Here is a 17,355-nt window from a genome sequence, read left to right on the forward strand (position 1 = left end):
AGCCAAAAACGGATACTGGTCTAGACATATAGGACCCTGAAGACACCTAAAAGACAGTCTAGTGGTCTGCAGGAGAATTTGACCCCTGACTTCTGTCAGGAATTTTTAACGTACTATATTATACTATTATACTATTCTTTGAACACTGGTTGAACCAGTGTTCAAAGAAGTGTTCAGTTTGTTGACACTGGTTCAAAGAACATCTCAACATACAACAAACTCTAACCAAACTTAAACTCTAACTAAACACGATATTCAGCTTTGGCTCTCCTTTGTGATTTGCTGCTCACATGGGAGTCAACAGAGCCATGATTGGTGGGAAGATGATTAGTAACCCTAGACCTTTTGCAATGGTATTCCAGGCCATACAAGTTTGAGCTTGTGTTTTAACTGCAAGGTTTAGTCTGAGGTGTACCTTAACAGCAGAACAAATGTCTCTTTTTGAGGATTTTGTTGTCTACCTCTGCTCTAGTCCCACCGCTTTGTTAGGGGTTGTTGCTCTCCTGCTCGTCCTTCATCTCGTTTCCAAGAGTTTCACCTCCCAGGAATATAGAAAGGTGCCTCCAGGTCCGAGGCCTCTTCCCCTGCTTGGCAACCTGTTGCAGCTCGATCTCAAGAGACCATACATTACCCTGTGTGAGGTGAGTTAAGCTATCGTATCGCAAAACTGATCCATTTTGTTATATATTTGAAGGTCCTTTGTCATTAGAAAAGATTATTTTTTTTTTACAGCTTTCAAAGAAACATGGGTCTGTGTTTACCGTCTACTTTGGAACAAATAAAGTGGTGGTCCTGGCTGGATACAGGGCAGTCAAAGAGGCTCTGGTCAGCTACGCAGAAGAGTTTGGAGACAGAGACGTCTTACCTATTTTTAATGATTTGAATCGAGGTCATGGTAGGATCTACCTTTACGTACTCTTCAATATACAGTGTGTTTACTTTGTAGCACAGAACCAAATAATATAAATGACCAGTTATAGCTAAATCAAGTTCACCCATTTAATTGTATTTGTCATCTGTTTGATTATACACTGTTTTTATTTTTTGTACATTTCTACTTTGTTTTATTTAGGCATCTCACCGATGAGTGTTGTATCTAATGATACCCACATGACTAGTAAAGATTAAATGTAACTTGCATGTCATGCTTGATAGGAATTCTGTTTGCAAATGGAGAATCATGGAAAGAGATGCGACGTTTTGCCCTCACCACCCTCAGAGACTTTGGGATGGGCAAAAGACTCTCTGAGCATAAAATCTTAGAGGAATGCCACCATCTGATCCAAGAGTTTGAAAAGCACGAAGGTATGGACTTGAAATATACAACAAATAACAGAAGGTCACAAATGAATGCTGAGTGACAATTCCTCCACAGGGTTTTGTTATTTTGCATATACCTGTGCTCAGAAATGGTACGCTGAACTCAAATCACCCCCATATTCTAGTTTTTTTGTAGCCAGTGTAAGTCATGGTGGGGTTTGCTTTAATAGTACAAGACGATCATTTTCCTTTTGCTTTTATAAAATAATTTTCATTATTTGTCACTGCCGTTTCACAGGGATGCCATTCGATACAGCATGCCCGGTAAATCATGCAACATCCAATATCATCTCCGCTATTGTGTACGGCAGCAGGTTTGAATACAATGACCCCCGATTCAAAAACATGGTGAGAAGAGCCAACGAAAACGTACGCATTGTGGGCTCTGCATCAATCCAGGTGACCTTCGTATTTGCTTTTTAATTTGCTGCAGTTTTAAGGGGATTGCACACAAGCAGGGGTAGCTGACGAAACTGTGAAAGGTTGTGCAGAATGGTAAACAGCATCAGCATTTTATAGCAGTAGCTTCATATATATACGTGTATATATATATATATATATATATATATATATATGTGTGTATATATATATATGTGTGTATATATATATATATATATATATATATATACGTGTATATATATATATATATATATATATATATATATATATACGTGTATATATATATATGTTCCAACAGAAGGCTGAGTATCGTCTGCAGACCTTCTCACAAGATTTAGGCTAGTACTTTCAGATTAGGGTAAACATCTCTACATAGTGTGCAGTGGGACCAACTTTAAGTGACAAAACAATACAAGAAAATGCTGTCAGACTAAAAAAAGTCAAATAACTAATCAAAAGTGTGTCTAAATGCTAATTATATATTTTATGAATACATATACTGTACGTAATGGGGCACATAGCAAGATTTGGTCTGTCTAATGTGTTAAACAAAACATGATGTATTATTCTATGAATTCTACTTGGGTTGTTTGGTGTACATTGTATTCACTATAATCTTTGTTGTCTTCACTGTTACGTCACAGCTTTACAACATGTTTCCCAGGCTGGTCAGTTGGATAAAAAACCGGCAGCTTTTATTGAAAAATCTTGTGATGATTGTCAGAGATGTCAAAGAATTAATGATGCATCTGAAAGAGACACTGAACCCTGACTTCTGCAGGGGGCTTGTGGACTGTTTTCTGATCCGGGAGCTGAAGGAGGAGGTAAGACGAAGTTTTTCATCCATCAAAAAGAGCTAATGTTATGCTTATTTAATGATATATGGGCGTTCTTTAAATGTTTGTTTGTTCTGTTTGTCTCTGTCCTATATAAAGTGTCTTTGGGTACTTAGAAAAGCGCTGTATAAAATTAAAGTATTATGTTCTTTCTCTTAGGACTCTTGTGTTAAGGACACTCACTACAATGAGAATAACTTGATATTCACAGTGACCAACCTGTTTTCAGCTGGTACCGATACCACAGCGACTACACTGAGATGGGGTTTGCTGTTTATGGCTAAATATCCTCATATACAAGGTAAAGAGAGGGTTGAGGCTCATTGGTGTGCATTTATTATCACACCTGTAGATGCCCTTAAATAGCCTTCTTGACAACGACAAGTTCAAAAGAATGGGCCCATAGAAGAAATGTTTAAGAGGAACCTTTTAAAAGATGGTTATACAGATTGTGTTTTGTGGTGATTTGATTTTCAGGAATTCTAAGTCATTTGAACATGTTAGAATGCTGATGTTAGCACTTAGCTCAGAGTAGGCTACAACTTCACAGAGGTTGCATGGCTGTGGACTAGTCTTGTTCAAATGAATGCAAACAAAGAATATTAATTCATTAATATGAGTCCAGACCAGGTCCAGGAGGAGCTGAGCAGGGTAGTAGGAAGCCGTCAGATCCAGGTCGATGACCGGAAGAACCTGCCGTACACCGATGCTGTCATCCATGAGACACAGAGACTGGCCAGCATCGTCCCCATGGCCATTCCTCACAAAACCAGCCGAGACGTCACCTTCCAAGGCTTCTTCATCAAAGAGGTCGGTTGCCCACATAATAATTATTATTATTATTTATATAGAACCTTTAAAATCAGAGTTGACAAAGTGATTTGATATACAGCAATATAACAGAAAGTCCAACAAAAGCAAGACAAACTAAGCTAAAACACTGATAAAACAGTACAATAGATGAAACAACAAAAACAATCAACAGATTGCAAACAAACAATAATAATAATAAATGTTCATCAACTTCTGAAAAGGTGAAAAAGTGCTTTCATTCTGAGGCTTCATACACATCTCTCTCTTCTTTTGCCAACAGGGGACTACTGTGTTTCCTCTTCTTACTTCTGTCCTTCATGATGAGAGTGAATGGGAGAGCCCAAACTCTTTTAACCCTTCCCACTTCCTGGACAAGGAGGGTCAATTTATCAGGAGGGATGCCTTCATGCCCTTTTCTGCAGGTACAAAAACGTTGTCAGGGTTTTGTATTTTAGGGATTACAGAGAATTTCCACACATTGTGATCCAGTTTAACTCTTTGCAAATCTCTTTGTTCCTGCAGGTCGCAGGGTGTGTCTGGGAGAAAGTCTGGCAAAGATGGAGCTCTTCCTCTTCTTCACCACCCTCCTCCAGCACTTTCGTTTCACTCCTCCACCTGGAGTACCAGAGGAAGAACTGGATCTGACTCCAGCTGTGGGCTTCACCCTCAACCCGACACCTCATGAGCTGTGTGCTGTCAGTCGCCAATGAGGAAGAGAGCTGTAGCATGGCATTATACTGTAACTGTACATGACCATGACATGAATATTGTTTAATTCACCCTCACAGGCAGCAGAACATACTGAGCAGCCAGAAAAGTACATCTATTTGTGTAAATATACAACAGTGGCATATTAGGGCTAATGAGCTGTCTCACTCTAAATAAGAGCATATATACGTCCACATTCCTACAGATTGTTGAAACCGTATACAAATTACAAAAAAAACACACTTAGGCTAGACACAGCTTCATTAGCCTACATATTCCTGCTTCCAGGTCACTGTTGATTATTTTGACAAAAGAATGTACTTGGTGTTGTACAATTTGTCAAGGGTTTACTTTCTTATACTGCATACAATTGCAGAAATCACATATGTATTAGCCCACTAGAAATCAATCAAGGCTTGCCTCTTCCTACAGCCGATACCCCATGTAGCCTGCATCTAAAAATTACAATAATGTACAATTATATACCAATATTTCTTTTATTTTGGTTCTTGTGTTATTTTTCTGTTCTAGAGAAATACTTGATTAAAAATACTGGACCTACTGTTTTCTTTAATGTTTTTGGATGGAAAACAAAAGGAGTAATAATTCTTAGGACTTGATAAAGGAAAAAATCCATTAAAACTGCTTTTAAAGTATTTGGTCAGCTGATTGTCAACCCTAAAGCTTCTTTTTGCTAACTTGTATTTAGCACATAGTTCCTTACATATTGGGAAACACTGTTATGGATTTTTCAATCAGCTTTCTAACACATGGAATAACACAGCAACCAAATAGGTTAACGACAGCTAAACAAAAAACCACCGTAACACCAATTTAAGTGAGAAATGCATCCCATCAGCCGAATACATTTTCAAATTAATTTCCTGTCCACATGCATGTCCACAAGCATGTCCACATGCTGTCCACATGTCCACATGCTTGTCACATGTGCTGACCAGCATTGTCTTTGAGTTCTGTAGCCATGGTTTGGAGTTTAGAGATGCTTTGGTGAAGGAGCTGTCTAGAGCTGTGTTGTTTGGAATGAAAGTACAACAAGAGTCTGACTTGAAGAATCGCTGTTGATTAAAATAGATATAAATGTATCCAATTTACATTCTTGTTGATCGTTACCATGTGGAAAAAAGACTCAAACCCAGCTACTATGTTATTTCGGGCTTTAAATTCAGCCCTTTATTGTGACACAATCTCGAACCTCGTTGTCCAGGAGGAATCAGCTATTCTCTGTCGTTCAACTGGAGTCCAAATCACTTGTCCAATGCCATCCTTGTCGCCATTTGTGGTGGAAATTAATGTTATTAATTTTCTTGTAAGTACTTTGTGTCAGTGCATTCCTTATTTGTACACAGACTGCCTCAGGATACATGCGTCTCACAGTGTCAGGTCAAATTGGGTCAGGGCTTCACGCAACTCATACTCACACAACATAAAACACAGAAAGAAATTGTCTCTGACTTTGTTGAAAGTGTGGCTTACTGTGTCACGGGGTGTGGTGGAGTTCTCAAAAGCAGACATGACCAGAAGCAGAGTGGAATGGGTTAAAGAACCAAGAACACAACAGGAAATTTACAGGAACACAGCAGGGAATCCAAAAACAAGACGAGAGACGAAATCTGGCAGGACAAGGCAGGGAGAGCAGGACGAGCCAAACGGGCAGGTTGACATGAAAATGATCTGGCAGGCAGTGAGTGAGTGAGAGTGTGTAAAATGGAGATGTTTCGAGAAGGAGCAGATCCAATTCACAGCCAATCCTTGAACGAAACGTGTTGCTGGCATATGGAAATAGGTGGACTTTAAGGCAGTACGAAGCCTGAGGCTTTTCCGCAAATCGGGGGCTCTGTTGTTGACCATGTCAGACGCCGTTGTATCTGGATTACGACTAACTGGAATACGCCAGCCTGTTGGGTGGAATGCAATAGACCTCTATCTCATATGATATATTTTCTGTACTTCATAGTGTGATTCAGTTTGTAATTGTATTTGCTTTTGTTAGAGATTAAATACCTTTTGATTTTAACTTGAACCAGCTATTCGGTTTTATTTTGTTGACGGACCAGGAGCGAGGAAGGGGGGCTCCCTCGTTATTGAGAAAGTCTGAACACGACACTAACAGCTACACTGAATGATTGTGAGAGATAGAGTGACAGAAGAGAAGTAGCAGAGCTGTGGCTTACTGGCTGCCATGGAAAGCCTTTTTCTACAGTTCCCCAGTACAACCATTCTACTGGGCACTATTGGGATCCTACTCGTCTTGTATGTATTTTTCCCCAACGTTGACCATCAGAGAAAGGAGCCTCCAGGACCCAGACCACTGCCTGTGTTTGGCAATTTGCTGCAGCTGAATCTTAAGTCAGTCCACAGCACGCTGTTTGAGGTAAGTAAGTGATGCTAAATTGGCTGTATACTGTATTGTTCAAAAGTGTGGAATAATTTGTCATTTTGGTATTTTAACATAGATAAAAACAATATAATTCAGACAGAAATAGTATTATTTACATTTAGAATAGTTTTGCCTCCCGGTGTATATACATGATTTAAAATTGTATTTAGTCTTTTGCCCCTCTAGAATAGTGTCACAGTATCCCCCCTGTGATTTTTTAAATTTGTTTTATTTGTTTTCCAGTCCAAAAACATACAAGTGACCCAAGATCATATTTGAACCACAGTTGTGCAATCACCCAATAAACATTTTGGAAAGACGTTTTTCTTACGACCCTCTGCCGTCTACTTAGTGGTTAAATTGAACAGGATTTGTAAGGCCATTGGATGTTCAGCTGATATTCCCTGATCAAATTCCAATAGTGCTACATTTCCACGAACCTATTTCTGATTTTTAAGAATACCTTTGATAAAGTAACACACCTGTAAATTCCAGCTTGTTATAGGCATTATTGTTCACCAGACAGTGAAACAGGAACTTGTTCTTATTTATATATGATTTAAAGTCTGTCTTTGTTGCTAAGCTTCAAGTTATGTTCCCAATAACTGTTGATTTCATTTTTGTTTCATAGCTTTCCAAGAACTATGGATCAGTGTTCACAGTGTATTTTGGACCCCAGAAAGTGTTAATTCTGGCAGGATACAAGACCGTGAAGCAGGCACTGGTCAACTATGCTGTGGAGTTTGGAGAGAGACAAGTCCCTCCATTAGGCAATGACTTAAGTGGTTTACATAGTAAGTATAAAGCAGCAGATTTTGGTGATAACCACTACAGTATAAGTTCATCTAGCTGATGCATACATTTGATCCAATGACAATGTTAACATCACACAGCTCACAGTCTACAGCCATAATAGCTGCTGCGTGTGGCACAGTTGTGCTTTGAGCTAGAAGCTTCTTCCATGGATGCCGCTGTTTCAATTGCTCTGCTAATGTTGTTTAGTTTAGAATGCAAAATGAGTTCATACTGTTAAAGGGCATAGTTGTTGTGATTAGCCTTGGTAATGTGTGTACAAAAACAACAAAGCGTGATAGCCTGGGTGATTGCATTAGCCAGCCTTGGTCACTGGTTCAGATTATGATTGACCCCAAGGAAGAAACTCCTAATTCTTTTTGGCCTTCAGGCAGCGGCAGCAGGGAGAAGATTCTCTAGTTGGGGTGATTGAGGTTGTATGAGTTGACATCTGATGGTCTTCAGGCCAGGTAGTCCCTCTTGGTGCTATTCCTGAACCAGGCAGTGGTTCTGCCTGTCAGGACAGTCTTTATGGTGCAGGTGTACAAAGCAGCACCTTGAGGATTAGCCTGAAGTCCGTCATGCATACGAGATGGTTGAGATACTGACAGGCTTTTTGCATAGTTAGAAGTTGATGAAGTCTTTGACAAGCCTCTGAACGTACTTCATCATCACAGAAGTCAGGGATTTCGGGGATTCATCCTCTGGGGACGATGAATGTAGCGATTTCATGGCAATTCATCCAATAGTTGTAGAGATATCTCTGTCTGGACAAAAGTAATAGACCAATCGACTTATATTTCCATCGCTACAGTACCATGGCTGTAGCAATGGAAATATAAATCGGTTGGTCTATTACTTTTGTAATCTGATTTCAAAAAGTTCAAATAACGTTTGACATAAACATGTGTACTTGATTTCACTTCAGGTACAGGAATCTTATTTGCCAATGGGGAATCATGGAAAGAAATGAGGCGTTTTGCTCTGAGCAACCTGAGAGACTTTGGGATGGGCAAAAAAACAGCAGAGGAGAAAATCATTGAGGAGATTCAGTATCTGATCAACGTGTTCGAAAGACATGAAGGTAACTCTTCTCCTGTATTGTATATTGTCTTCATAAGGATTCTACATTGTTTGTTTTGCTCATTCATTTTTGTTTGTTTTAGGTAAACCCTTCAGTGCTACCCAGTCAATAAACTATGCAGTTTCCAACATCATCTGTTCAATTGTCTATGGCAGCAGATTTGATTACAGCGATACAGAGTTTAAACGTATGGTAGACCGAGCCAATGACAACATTCGACTTTCAGGCACTCCTTCAATACAGGTACCACTTTGTCTTTCATTAAATAAACTATAAGATACCTTTAGTGGGTTATAGTGAGAATTACAGACTCATGGGGCCATGGTCATGATTACTGACCTTTTATTGTGCCTTTTTGATATATTAATAATGTGGTCTTTTTCTATTCAATTACAACAGTTGTACAACCTCTACCCCTGGATATTTCAATGGGTGAGCAACAGGATGCGTCTCAGGAAGAATGTTGCTGAAAACAGAAAACAAATAAAGCAGCTGATCGGACGTTTACAAGAAACGTTGAATGTTCAGATGTGCAGAGGATTTGTGGACTCGTTTCTGGCACACAAACAGAAGCTAGAGGTATTAAAAGTGTAATATCATAATACAAGGTTTAAATTGTTTTTTAGTAATGACTTAATTGATGATTAACATCAATTCATAAAACATCACCACCTATATTTGGTTTTCATATTTCTATGAAAACGGTCAATAGCTGGAGGATGAAAAATGTCAAGAACACCTTTTAAAATTAAGTTTTAACACATTTAATTTTCCACCTATTAATAAGAAATTAGGGAATACTGAGTCATTCTACAACATGGAGAACCTTGTGGCAACTGTTAGCAACCTCTTTGCGGCTGGTACTGATACGACAGCAACTACGCTGAGATGGGGTCTGTTGCTCATGGCCAAATATCCTCAAATACAAGGTAAGTAATATGCTTAGACCGGTTGCAAGCAGATGCAGTCCCCAACTGGGGTATTTAACATAGTAGTAAAAGTTAAAATATATATTTTTAGATTATTTTTTTAATTGAGGCTTTTTACCTTAATTTGATGCTGTCAAAGATTGACAGTAAAGAAGAGAACACATGGAACAACATGCAGCAAAGGTCAGTGGGTTGGATTTAAACATGTAGTGTTTGGATTTCCAATGAGCCCAATTTTTCGGGGCCATAGGGAGCCTATGACTAGTAAAGTAAGTACAATTTTCATGTTGTATTTGTTCTGTTCATTCTAATAAAATCCAGTTACCTTGCAGTAAAAGATCTGATCAACCGTGGGCGGTGTTATCTCTTTGATATACCATTTTGCTCATTACATCCTGACAGTAATCAATGAATCAAATGCTCTGACAAAAAAAATCTGATATCTGTGACTGTAATAAGCCCGAACAATCAATTAATTCTACTTGCTTAAATTCCTGCCTGTCTGCGCGTATTCTGCTCGTGCATTCATTGCTCGTCACTGGAGTCTTTCACAATCTGCTAGCTTGACAGCTGTGAGTAATGATAGCCATGTTTGTTGTTTACGTTCATTATGATTTGTGGCCAATGGTATGAAGGCAGATCAATGTCAAAAACCACAAGCACAAATGAGATCCGCGCGCGTGTAGAGGTCACACGTGTGCAACTCAAACTGTCACGGACGCTAATCATTTTTTTTGAGCGTTTTCACGTCACTTCACGCAGAACATCTCTGTGAGCAAAATTGAAGCCTGTGAGGAGAAAACCATGCTTTGAGGGCGAGGAGCGTCTCCTGCTGCCAGTGACGTGCGGTGAGGTTCGTGGCTGGTGAGGCACTGACACTACATAAGTCAGATTTACAAAAATATGAACCCAATAGAGAAGCTTAAATCACCATTCAATTGGCAGCTTGCACATTGACTACTGGTTGTTTTTCATATCAGCATTATTTACACACACATAGGTAAAGTACATATTTGATTCCACCGGGAGCGTGTGCGCCGTGATCTGCCCCACCGACCTGCCCCACCGGGAGCGTTTCAGAAGCGGAGCGCTCGCAGGCACCACCCGTGAAAATCGTGAGATTCCGCGATAATCTGTGTAACAACCACGGATGTATAAAGAGAACACAAACGCATAAAAGGTTACTTTACCTGTCCAACATTGAATTGCTGTTGATTTGTTCATATTTCCTTTTTTGGTTTTTTTTTAGACATTTTTAAGCTTGGATGTATAATCTTACATTTTTGTGGTCAAAGCAAAATATAAGAAGAAGAAGAAGAGAAGTGTAGAAGAAGAGCAACGACAGAACAAGCATAAACCCGACCCGTGGGCTCTCGCTCGCCCTCTTCTTTGAGGCAGAGTAGTGTTTGCCTCCCCTCTGCGCTTTTTCACTGCGGTTTAATGTCAGATCAGCAACACTAAATATGTTCTACACAGACGTGAAATACATTACCTATTCTATGGAAAGAAAGGGCATATACAAAAAGTGTCTACAAATATTACAGTGGTGACAAACGATGAGAAAGCAAAAGGCACGCGCTCAACCCAGTTTGTGAGGGATTGCGCAATCTGAGGTGAGGCACAGCTCTTCGCTGCCTCACCTCACGTGTCTCCTCTGTTTGAACAGGACATGCGCTAATTCAGCGATTTTGATTATAAAAATGCTTGAAATGATTGGAATCATACAGAAATTACATTTATAGCACAGATCAGTAGAGAAATATTAATATTTATTTTAACATTATTTGTTTTGTACTTGTCATGATGACAGGTGAGGCTCTACCTCCCCTGACCGCACGTCCCTGCCTGGTGCATGACTTCTGTCACTGCTCTTTGGCTTTGGAGGAAGGCCCGAAGGGACGGGCTGTCAGTGTTGTCAACTCGGCTGCTGTCTTGCTAGATTCAGCAACTTTTGGAGCTAGTACTGCTAGCTACTTTCATTGGAAAAGACTATTACTGGTACTCTTGCTAGTTTCTCAAGATTACCAACCCTGCCTTTAACATATCCTGACTGCTGCAACCCAGGAGAATTGTTTTTTTACTCCCAAACAGTAACTTTAAACTACAACTAACCAAAGATTAAATGACCGGTTTAATTTGTTCTGTCCATGGTATCATCCCCATTTAAACTTAATAACACCTGGAAAAAGAACTCCATTGAAACTGTATGCACCAAGAGTACTTTAGATATAAATAAGAAATTACTTAATTTCCTTATTTTTGACCTATTACTATAAGTGCAATGTTCAACCAGCTTTAGACTACACACAATTACACTAATGGCATTGAGAAGGATTTTTTTTTCTAGCTTGCTTTACTGCTGCTTTGTTTTTTAGCCGCTGTGTCTTTTATTTATTTTCTAATTTCCAGACCAGGTCCAGGCAGAGCTGAGCAGGGTGGTTGGGAGCCGTCGGGTCAAGACGGAGGACAGGATGAACCTGCCCTTCACTGACGCTGTCATCCATGAGACACAGAGATTTGCTAATATCCTTCCCACCTCTATTCCTCACATCACCAGCGCAGATGTGACTTTTCAGGGCTATTTTATTAGAAAGGTAAGAATCTGACTGATGAAAACAAGTCTTCCAGTTCACTCTGAATAATGAAACATGATGAGACTGCATGCTTGATTTTAGAAAGTATAAAGATAGGAGATCATAGTTTTTCTTTAAAACATTGTAAGCATTAATAAATGTCTCTTTCAAGGGGACCCCTGTGTTTCCTCTTTTGACATCTGTTCTGTGGGATGAAAGTGAGTGGGAGAGCCCATGCACCTTTAATCCTGCCCATTTCTTGGACAAGGATGGGAAGTTTGTCAAGATAGATGCCTTCATGCCCTTCTCTGCAGGTTAGAGAGCTCAGCTAATACTTCTTTTCAATACCAATCAAAGTTTTCAGATTATCTGAAGCTTGTTCTCTCACAGGACGGAGGGCGTGTCCGGGAGAAAGTCTGGCTAGGATGGAGCTCTTCCTCTTCTTCACCTCCCTCCTCCAGCACTTTCGTTTCACTCCTCCACCTGGAGTCCCAGAGGAAGAACTGGCTCTGACTCCGGCTGTGGGCTTCACCCTCAACCCGACACCTCATGAGCTGTGTGCTGTCAGTCGTGAGGGATTTCAAAATTAGTACTCAAGTATTGTCAAACACTTTTGCACAGTAGAAAGCTTTTGAGATTGTAATGCCACTGAAAAAGAAACACTGCTATCTACTTTAAAACCATCTTATTCAACACATTTGATCTTTAACTTAAGTGCTGAAGCAAGGTTGGTGTCTCAGTAAGAAAATGGGATAACATTTACAGCTGCACCAATCAAACTGCTAGAAAAGCTACATCATATTTTTGATTAATTAACCAAAACATCAAAGTGTTGAAACACTGTCACCATAGGGCAGAGATTGTTATCGATTTATCACATCTTTATGTTATTATAGTAGCCATTTTTGGACATTATTTGTCAGCTGTAAGACCTCACAGCAACACCTTGCACTGTATTTAATTTAATTCCAACTGAATCACTATAGAGGAATGGTAAAGTTGTATTATGGCCTAAATAAATATTGATATGTTCTTGATCACTTTGTGTTGTATCTATTTGCCTTTTCTGTTGAAAAACTATGCGTTTTGAGGCAGTGTTGGCCATTCATTGTTGTTTATCAATGCTTTGTAAAGCATAGATCAGGGCTCACTAATAGGCGGACTGCGGTCCGGATCTGGACCCAGACGCCGTTGTATCCGGACCCTGGACCTAAAACCGATAGGTGTGTGTGGGTGTGGGTGTGGGTGGGTGGGTGGGTGGGTGGGTGTTGTGAAAAAGTATTTGCCCCCTTCCTGGTTTCTTATTCTTTTGCGTATTTGTCACACTTAAATGTTTCAGATCATCAAACAAATTTTAATATTAGACAAAGATAACCCGAGTAAATACAAAATGCTGTTTTTAAATGATTTAATTTATTAAGGGAGAAAAGCTATCCAAACCTACTTGGCCCTATGTGAAAAAGTAATTGCCCCCCCTTGATAAATCATGAATGAACTGATTTTTTTTTGGAAAGCTGAGTTCAATTTCATTATCCACACCCAGGCCTGATTACTGCCAGACGTGTTGCATCAAGAAATCACTTAAATAGAACCTGTCTGACAAAATGAAGTCGGCTAAAAGATCTCAAAAAGCAACACATCATGCCGCGATGTAAAGAAATTCAAGAACAGATGAGAAACAAAGTAACTGACATGAATCGGTCTGGAAAGACCCCAGAACAACATCTAAAGAACTGCAGGCCTCACTCGCCTCAGTTAGGGTGGTCAAGCGGTCATGATTCAACAATAAGAAAGAGACTGGGCACAAATGGCACCCATGGGAGACTTCCAAGGCGAAAGCCACTGCTGACCAAAAAGAACACAAAGGCTCGTCTCACATTTGTCAAAAAACATCTTGATGATCCCCAAGACTTTTGGGCAAATATTCTTTGGACTGACGAGACAAAAGTTGAACTTTTTGGAAGGTGTGCGTCCCGTTATATCTGGCGTAAAACTGACAGCATTTCATAAAAACAACATCATACCAACAGTCACACATGGTGGTGGTAGTGTGATGGTCTGGGGCTGCTTTGCAGCTTCAGGACCTGGACGACTTGCCATAATTTATGGAACCATAAATTCTGCTCTCTACCAGAACCTCCTGAAAGAGAATGTCGAGCCATCAGTTCGTGACCTCAAACTCAAGCGCACTTTGGTTATGCAGCAGGACAATGATCCGAAACACACCAGCAAGTCCACCTCTGAATGCAAAAAAAAAAAAGGTTTTGGAGTGGCCTAGTCAAAGTCTGGACTTAAATCTGATTGAGATGCTGTGGCGTGACCTTCAACGAGCCGTTTCTGATCGAAAACCATCCAATGTGGCTGAATTAAAACAATTCTGCAAAGAAGAGTTGGCCAAAATTCTTCCACAGCGATGTGAAAGACTCATTGCCAGTTATCGCAAACGCTGGATTGCAGTTGTTGCCGCCAAGGGTGACAAAACCAGTTATTAGGTTTAGGGGGCAATTACTTTTTCACATAGGGCCAAGTCGGTTTGGATAGCTTTTCTCCCTTAATAAATTAAATCATCATTTAAAAACTGCATTTTGTCTTTACTCGGGTTATCTTTGTCTAATATTAAAATTTGTTTGATGATCTGAAACATTTAAGTGTGACAAATATGCAAAAAAATAAGAAACCAGGAAGGGGGCAAATACTTTTCACAGCACTGTACCTGTGCTCAGAAAATGGTGCGCTGTGCTCAAATCACCCCCATATTCTAGTTTTTTTGTAGCCAGTGTAAGTCATGGTGGGGTTTGCTTTAATAGTACAAGACGATCATTTTTCTTTTGCTTTTATGAAATAATTTTCATTATTTGTCACTGCCGTTTCACAGGGAAGCCATTCGATACAGCATGCCCGGTAAATCATGCAACATCCAATATCATCTCCGCTATTGTGTACGGCAGCAGGTTTGAATACAATGACCCCCGATTCAAAAACATGGTGAGAAGAGCCAACGAAAACGTACGCATTGTGGGCTCTGCATCAATCCAGGTGACCTTCGTATTTGCTTTTTAATTTGCTGCAGTTTTAAGGGGATTGCACACAAGCAGGGGTAGCTGACGAAACTGTGAAAGGTTGTGCAGAATGGTAAACAGCATCAGCATTTTATAGCAGTAGCTTCATATATATACGTGTATATATATATATATATATATATATATATATGTATATATATACGTGTATATATATATATATGTATATATATACGTGTATATATATATATATAAGTATATATATGTATATATATATATACATAAGTATATATATGTATATATATATATATATATATATATATATATATATATATATATCTATATATATATATACATATATATATACACATTGGTGGGTTCGACTTACGTTACATGCACGCAGAAAGTGAAGCTTCATGTCAACAACACCTCATGTCGTTCTTTAAAAAAAGAGACTCTACGACACTAACAACATGAAAACAAAGTGAAGTGCTACCAGAGCAATATAATGTCAACTTACCTCCATGCCGCTCATCACAGTAACCTCTACAGTGGAAGTAGATGCCGGGATCCAAGTCAAACCCACCAATAGAAACTCCTGGCTCATTCAGCAGCGTATGCCCCGCCCACTACGTCCAAACTCATCTCGTAGCTTTACGTTTTGGTTTTGAAGCCTTAGCTTTTGGTTTTGAAACCGTAGCTTTTCGTTTTGAAAGCAAAGGTTTTGTTTGCGTAATAAAGACACAAATCTACCTTCATACCGTACACCGATGCTGTCATCCATGAGACACAGAGACTGGCCAGCATCATCCCCATGGCCATTCCTCACAAAACCAGCCGAGACGTCACCTTCCAAGGCTTCTTCATCAAAGAGGTCGGTTGCCTACATAATAATTATTATTATTTATATAGAACCTTTAAAATTAAAGTTGACAAAGTGATTTGATACACAGCAATATAACAGAAAGTCCAACAAAAGCAAGACAAACTAAGCTAAAACACTGATAAAACAGTACAATAGATGAAACAACAAAAACAATCAACAGATTGCAAACAAACAATAATAATAAATCAACTTCTGAAAAGGTGAAAAAGTGCTTTCATTCTGAGGCTTCATACACATCTCTCTCTTCTTTTGCCAACAGGGGACTACTGTGTTTCCTCTTCTTACTTCTGTCCTTCATGATGAGAGTGAATGGGAGAGCCCAAACTCTTTTAACCCTTCCCACTTCCTGGACAAGGAGGGTCAATTTATCAGGAGGGATGCCTTCATGCCCTTTTCTGCAGGTACAAAAACGTTGTCAGGGTTTTGTATTTTAGGGATTACAGAGAATTTCCACACATTGTGATCCAGTTTAACTCTTTGCAAATCTCTTTGTTCCTGCAGGTCGCAGGGTGTGTCTGGGAGAAAGTCTGGCAAAGATGGAGCTCTTCCTCTTCTTCACCACCCTCCTCCAGCACTTTCGTTTCACTCCTCCACCTGGAGTACCAGAGGAAGAACTGGATCTGACACTCCAGCTGTGGGCTTCACCCTCAACCCGACACCTCATGAGCTGTGTGCTGTCAGTCGCCAATGAGGAAGAGAGCTGTAGCATGGCATTATACTGTAACTGTACATGACCATGACATGAATATTGTTTAATTCACCCTCACAGGCAGCAGAACATACTGAGCAGCCAGAAAAGTACATCTATTTGTGTAAATATACAACAGTGGCATATTAGGGCTAATGAGCTGTCTCACTCTAAATAAGAGCATATATACGTCCACATTCCTACAGATTGTTGAAACCGTATACAAATTACAAAAAAAACACACTTAGGCTAGACACAGCTTCATTAGCCTACATATTCCTGCTTCCAGGTCACTGTTGATTATTTTGACAAAAGAATGTACTTGGTGTTGTACAATTTGTCAAGGGTTTACTTTCTTATACTGCATACAATTGCAGAAATCACATATGTATTAGCCCACTAGAAATCAATCAAGGCTTGCCTCTTCCTACAGCCGATACCCCATGTAGCCTGCATCTAAAAATTACAATAATGTACAATTATATACCAATATTTCTTTTATTTTGGTTCTTGTGTTATTTTTCTGTTCTAGAGAAATACTTGATTAAAAATACTGGACCTACTGTTTTCTTTAATGTTTTTGGATGGAAAACAAAAGGAGTAATAATTCTTAGGACTTGATAAAGGAAAAAATCCATTAAAACTGCTTTTAAAGTATTTGGTCAGCTGATTGTCAACCCTAAAGCTTCTTTTTGCTAACTTGTATTTAGCACATAGTTCCTTACATATTGGGAAACACTGTTATGGATTTTTCAATCAGCTTTCTAACACATGGAATAACACAGCAACCAAATAGGTTAACGACAGCTAAACAAAAAACCACCGTAACACCAATTTAAGTGAGAAATGCATCCCATCAGCCGAATACATTTTCAAATTAATTTCCTGTCCACATGTGCTGACCAGCATTGT

The 17,355-nt window shown here is 39.4% G+C and overlaps 2 protein-coding genes across 3 annotated transcripts; both read left to right on the forward strand.

Moving 5' to 3' along the window:
- Window positions 1–361: 361 nt before the first annotated feature.
- On the forward strand, window positions 362–12,897 carry LOC137888040 (cytochrome P450 2K1-like). Of its 2 annotated transcripts, XM_068731312.1 has the most exons (14): window positions 362–641; window positions 733–895; window positions 1,156–1,305; window positions 1,559–1,719; window positions 2,364–2,543; window positions 6,298–6,468; window positions 7,106–7,268; window positions 8,195–8,350; window positions 8,433–8,593; window positions 8,750–8,929; window positions 9,138–9,279; window positions 11,689–11,873; window positions 12,025–12,166; window positions 12,243–12,897. In XM_068731312.1, the coding sequence occupies exons 1-14, from the start codon at window positions 432–434 to the stop codon at window positions 12,440–12,442; spliced, it is 2,364 nt and encodes a 787-aa protein (XP_068587413.1). In that variant the 5' UTR covers window positions 362–431; the 3' UTR covers window positions 12,443–12,897. The 2 variants fall into 2 exon arrangements, with proteins under 2 accessions (XP_068587413.1, XP_068587412.1); XM_068731311.1 differs by lacking the exons at window positions 6,298–6,468; window positions 7,106–7,268; window positions 8,195–8,350; ... (4 more) ...; window positions 12,025–12,166; window positions 12,243–12,897 and adding exons at window positions 2,715–2,856; window positions 3,181–3,365; window positions 3,649–3,790; window positions 3,891–4,638.
- Window positions 12,898–15,620: 2,723 nt separating this feature from the next.
- On the forward strand, window positions 15,621–17,006 carry LOC137888041 (cytochrome P450 2K1-like). The gene is given in 4 exon segments (XM_068731313.1): window positions 15,621–15,743; window positions 16,015–16,156; window positions 16,257–16,378; window positions 16,381–17,006. Coding segments are annotated over 4 exon segments (390 nt in total). The 5' UTR covers window positions 15,621–15,683; the 3' UTR covers window positions 16,447–17,006.
- The last annotated feature ends 349 nt before the right edge of the window (window positions 17,007–17,355 follow it).

This window comes from Cebidichthys violaceus, unplaced genomic scaffold (genome assembly GCF_023349555.1).
Source record: "Cebidichthys violaceus isolate CVI_PGR_0920_01 unplaced genomic scaffold, fCebVio1.0.p SCAF_502, whole genome shotgun sequence".
Lineage (NCBI taxonomy): Eukaryota > Metazoa > Chordata > Actinopteri > Perciformes > Stichaeidae > Cebidichthys > Cebidichthys violaceus.

Coding starts and splice junctions, on each gene's coding strand:
- LOC137888040 (XM_068731312.1), top strand. CDS start 432: ATGTCTCTTTTTGAGGATTTTGTTGTCTACCTCTGCTCTAGTCCCACC. Junction 7,269..8,194: donor TGACTTAAGTGGTTTACATA/GTAAGTATAAAG, acceptor ATTTCACTTCAG/GTACAGGAATCTTATTTGCC. Junction 9,280..11,688: donor CAAATATCCTCAAATACAAG/GTAAGTAATATG, acceptor TCTAATTTCCAG/ACCAGGTCCAGGCAGAGCTG.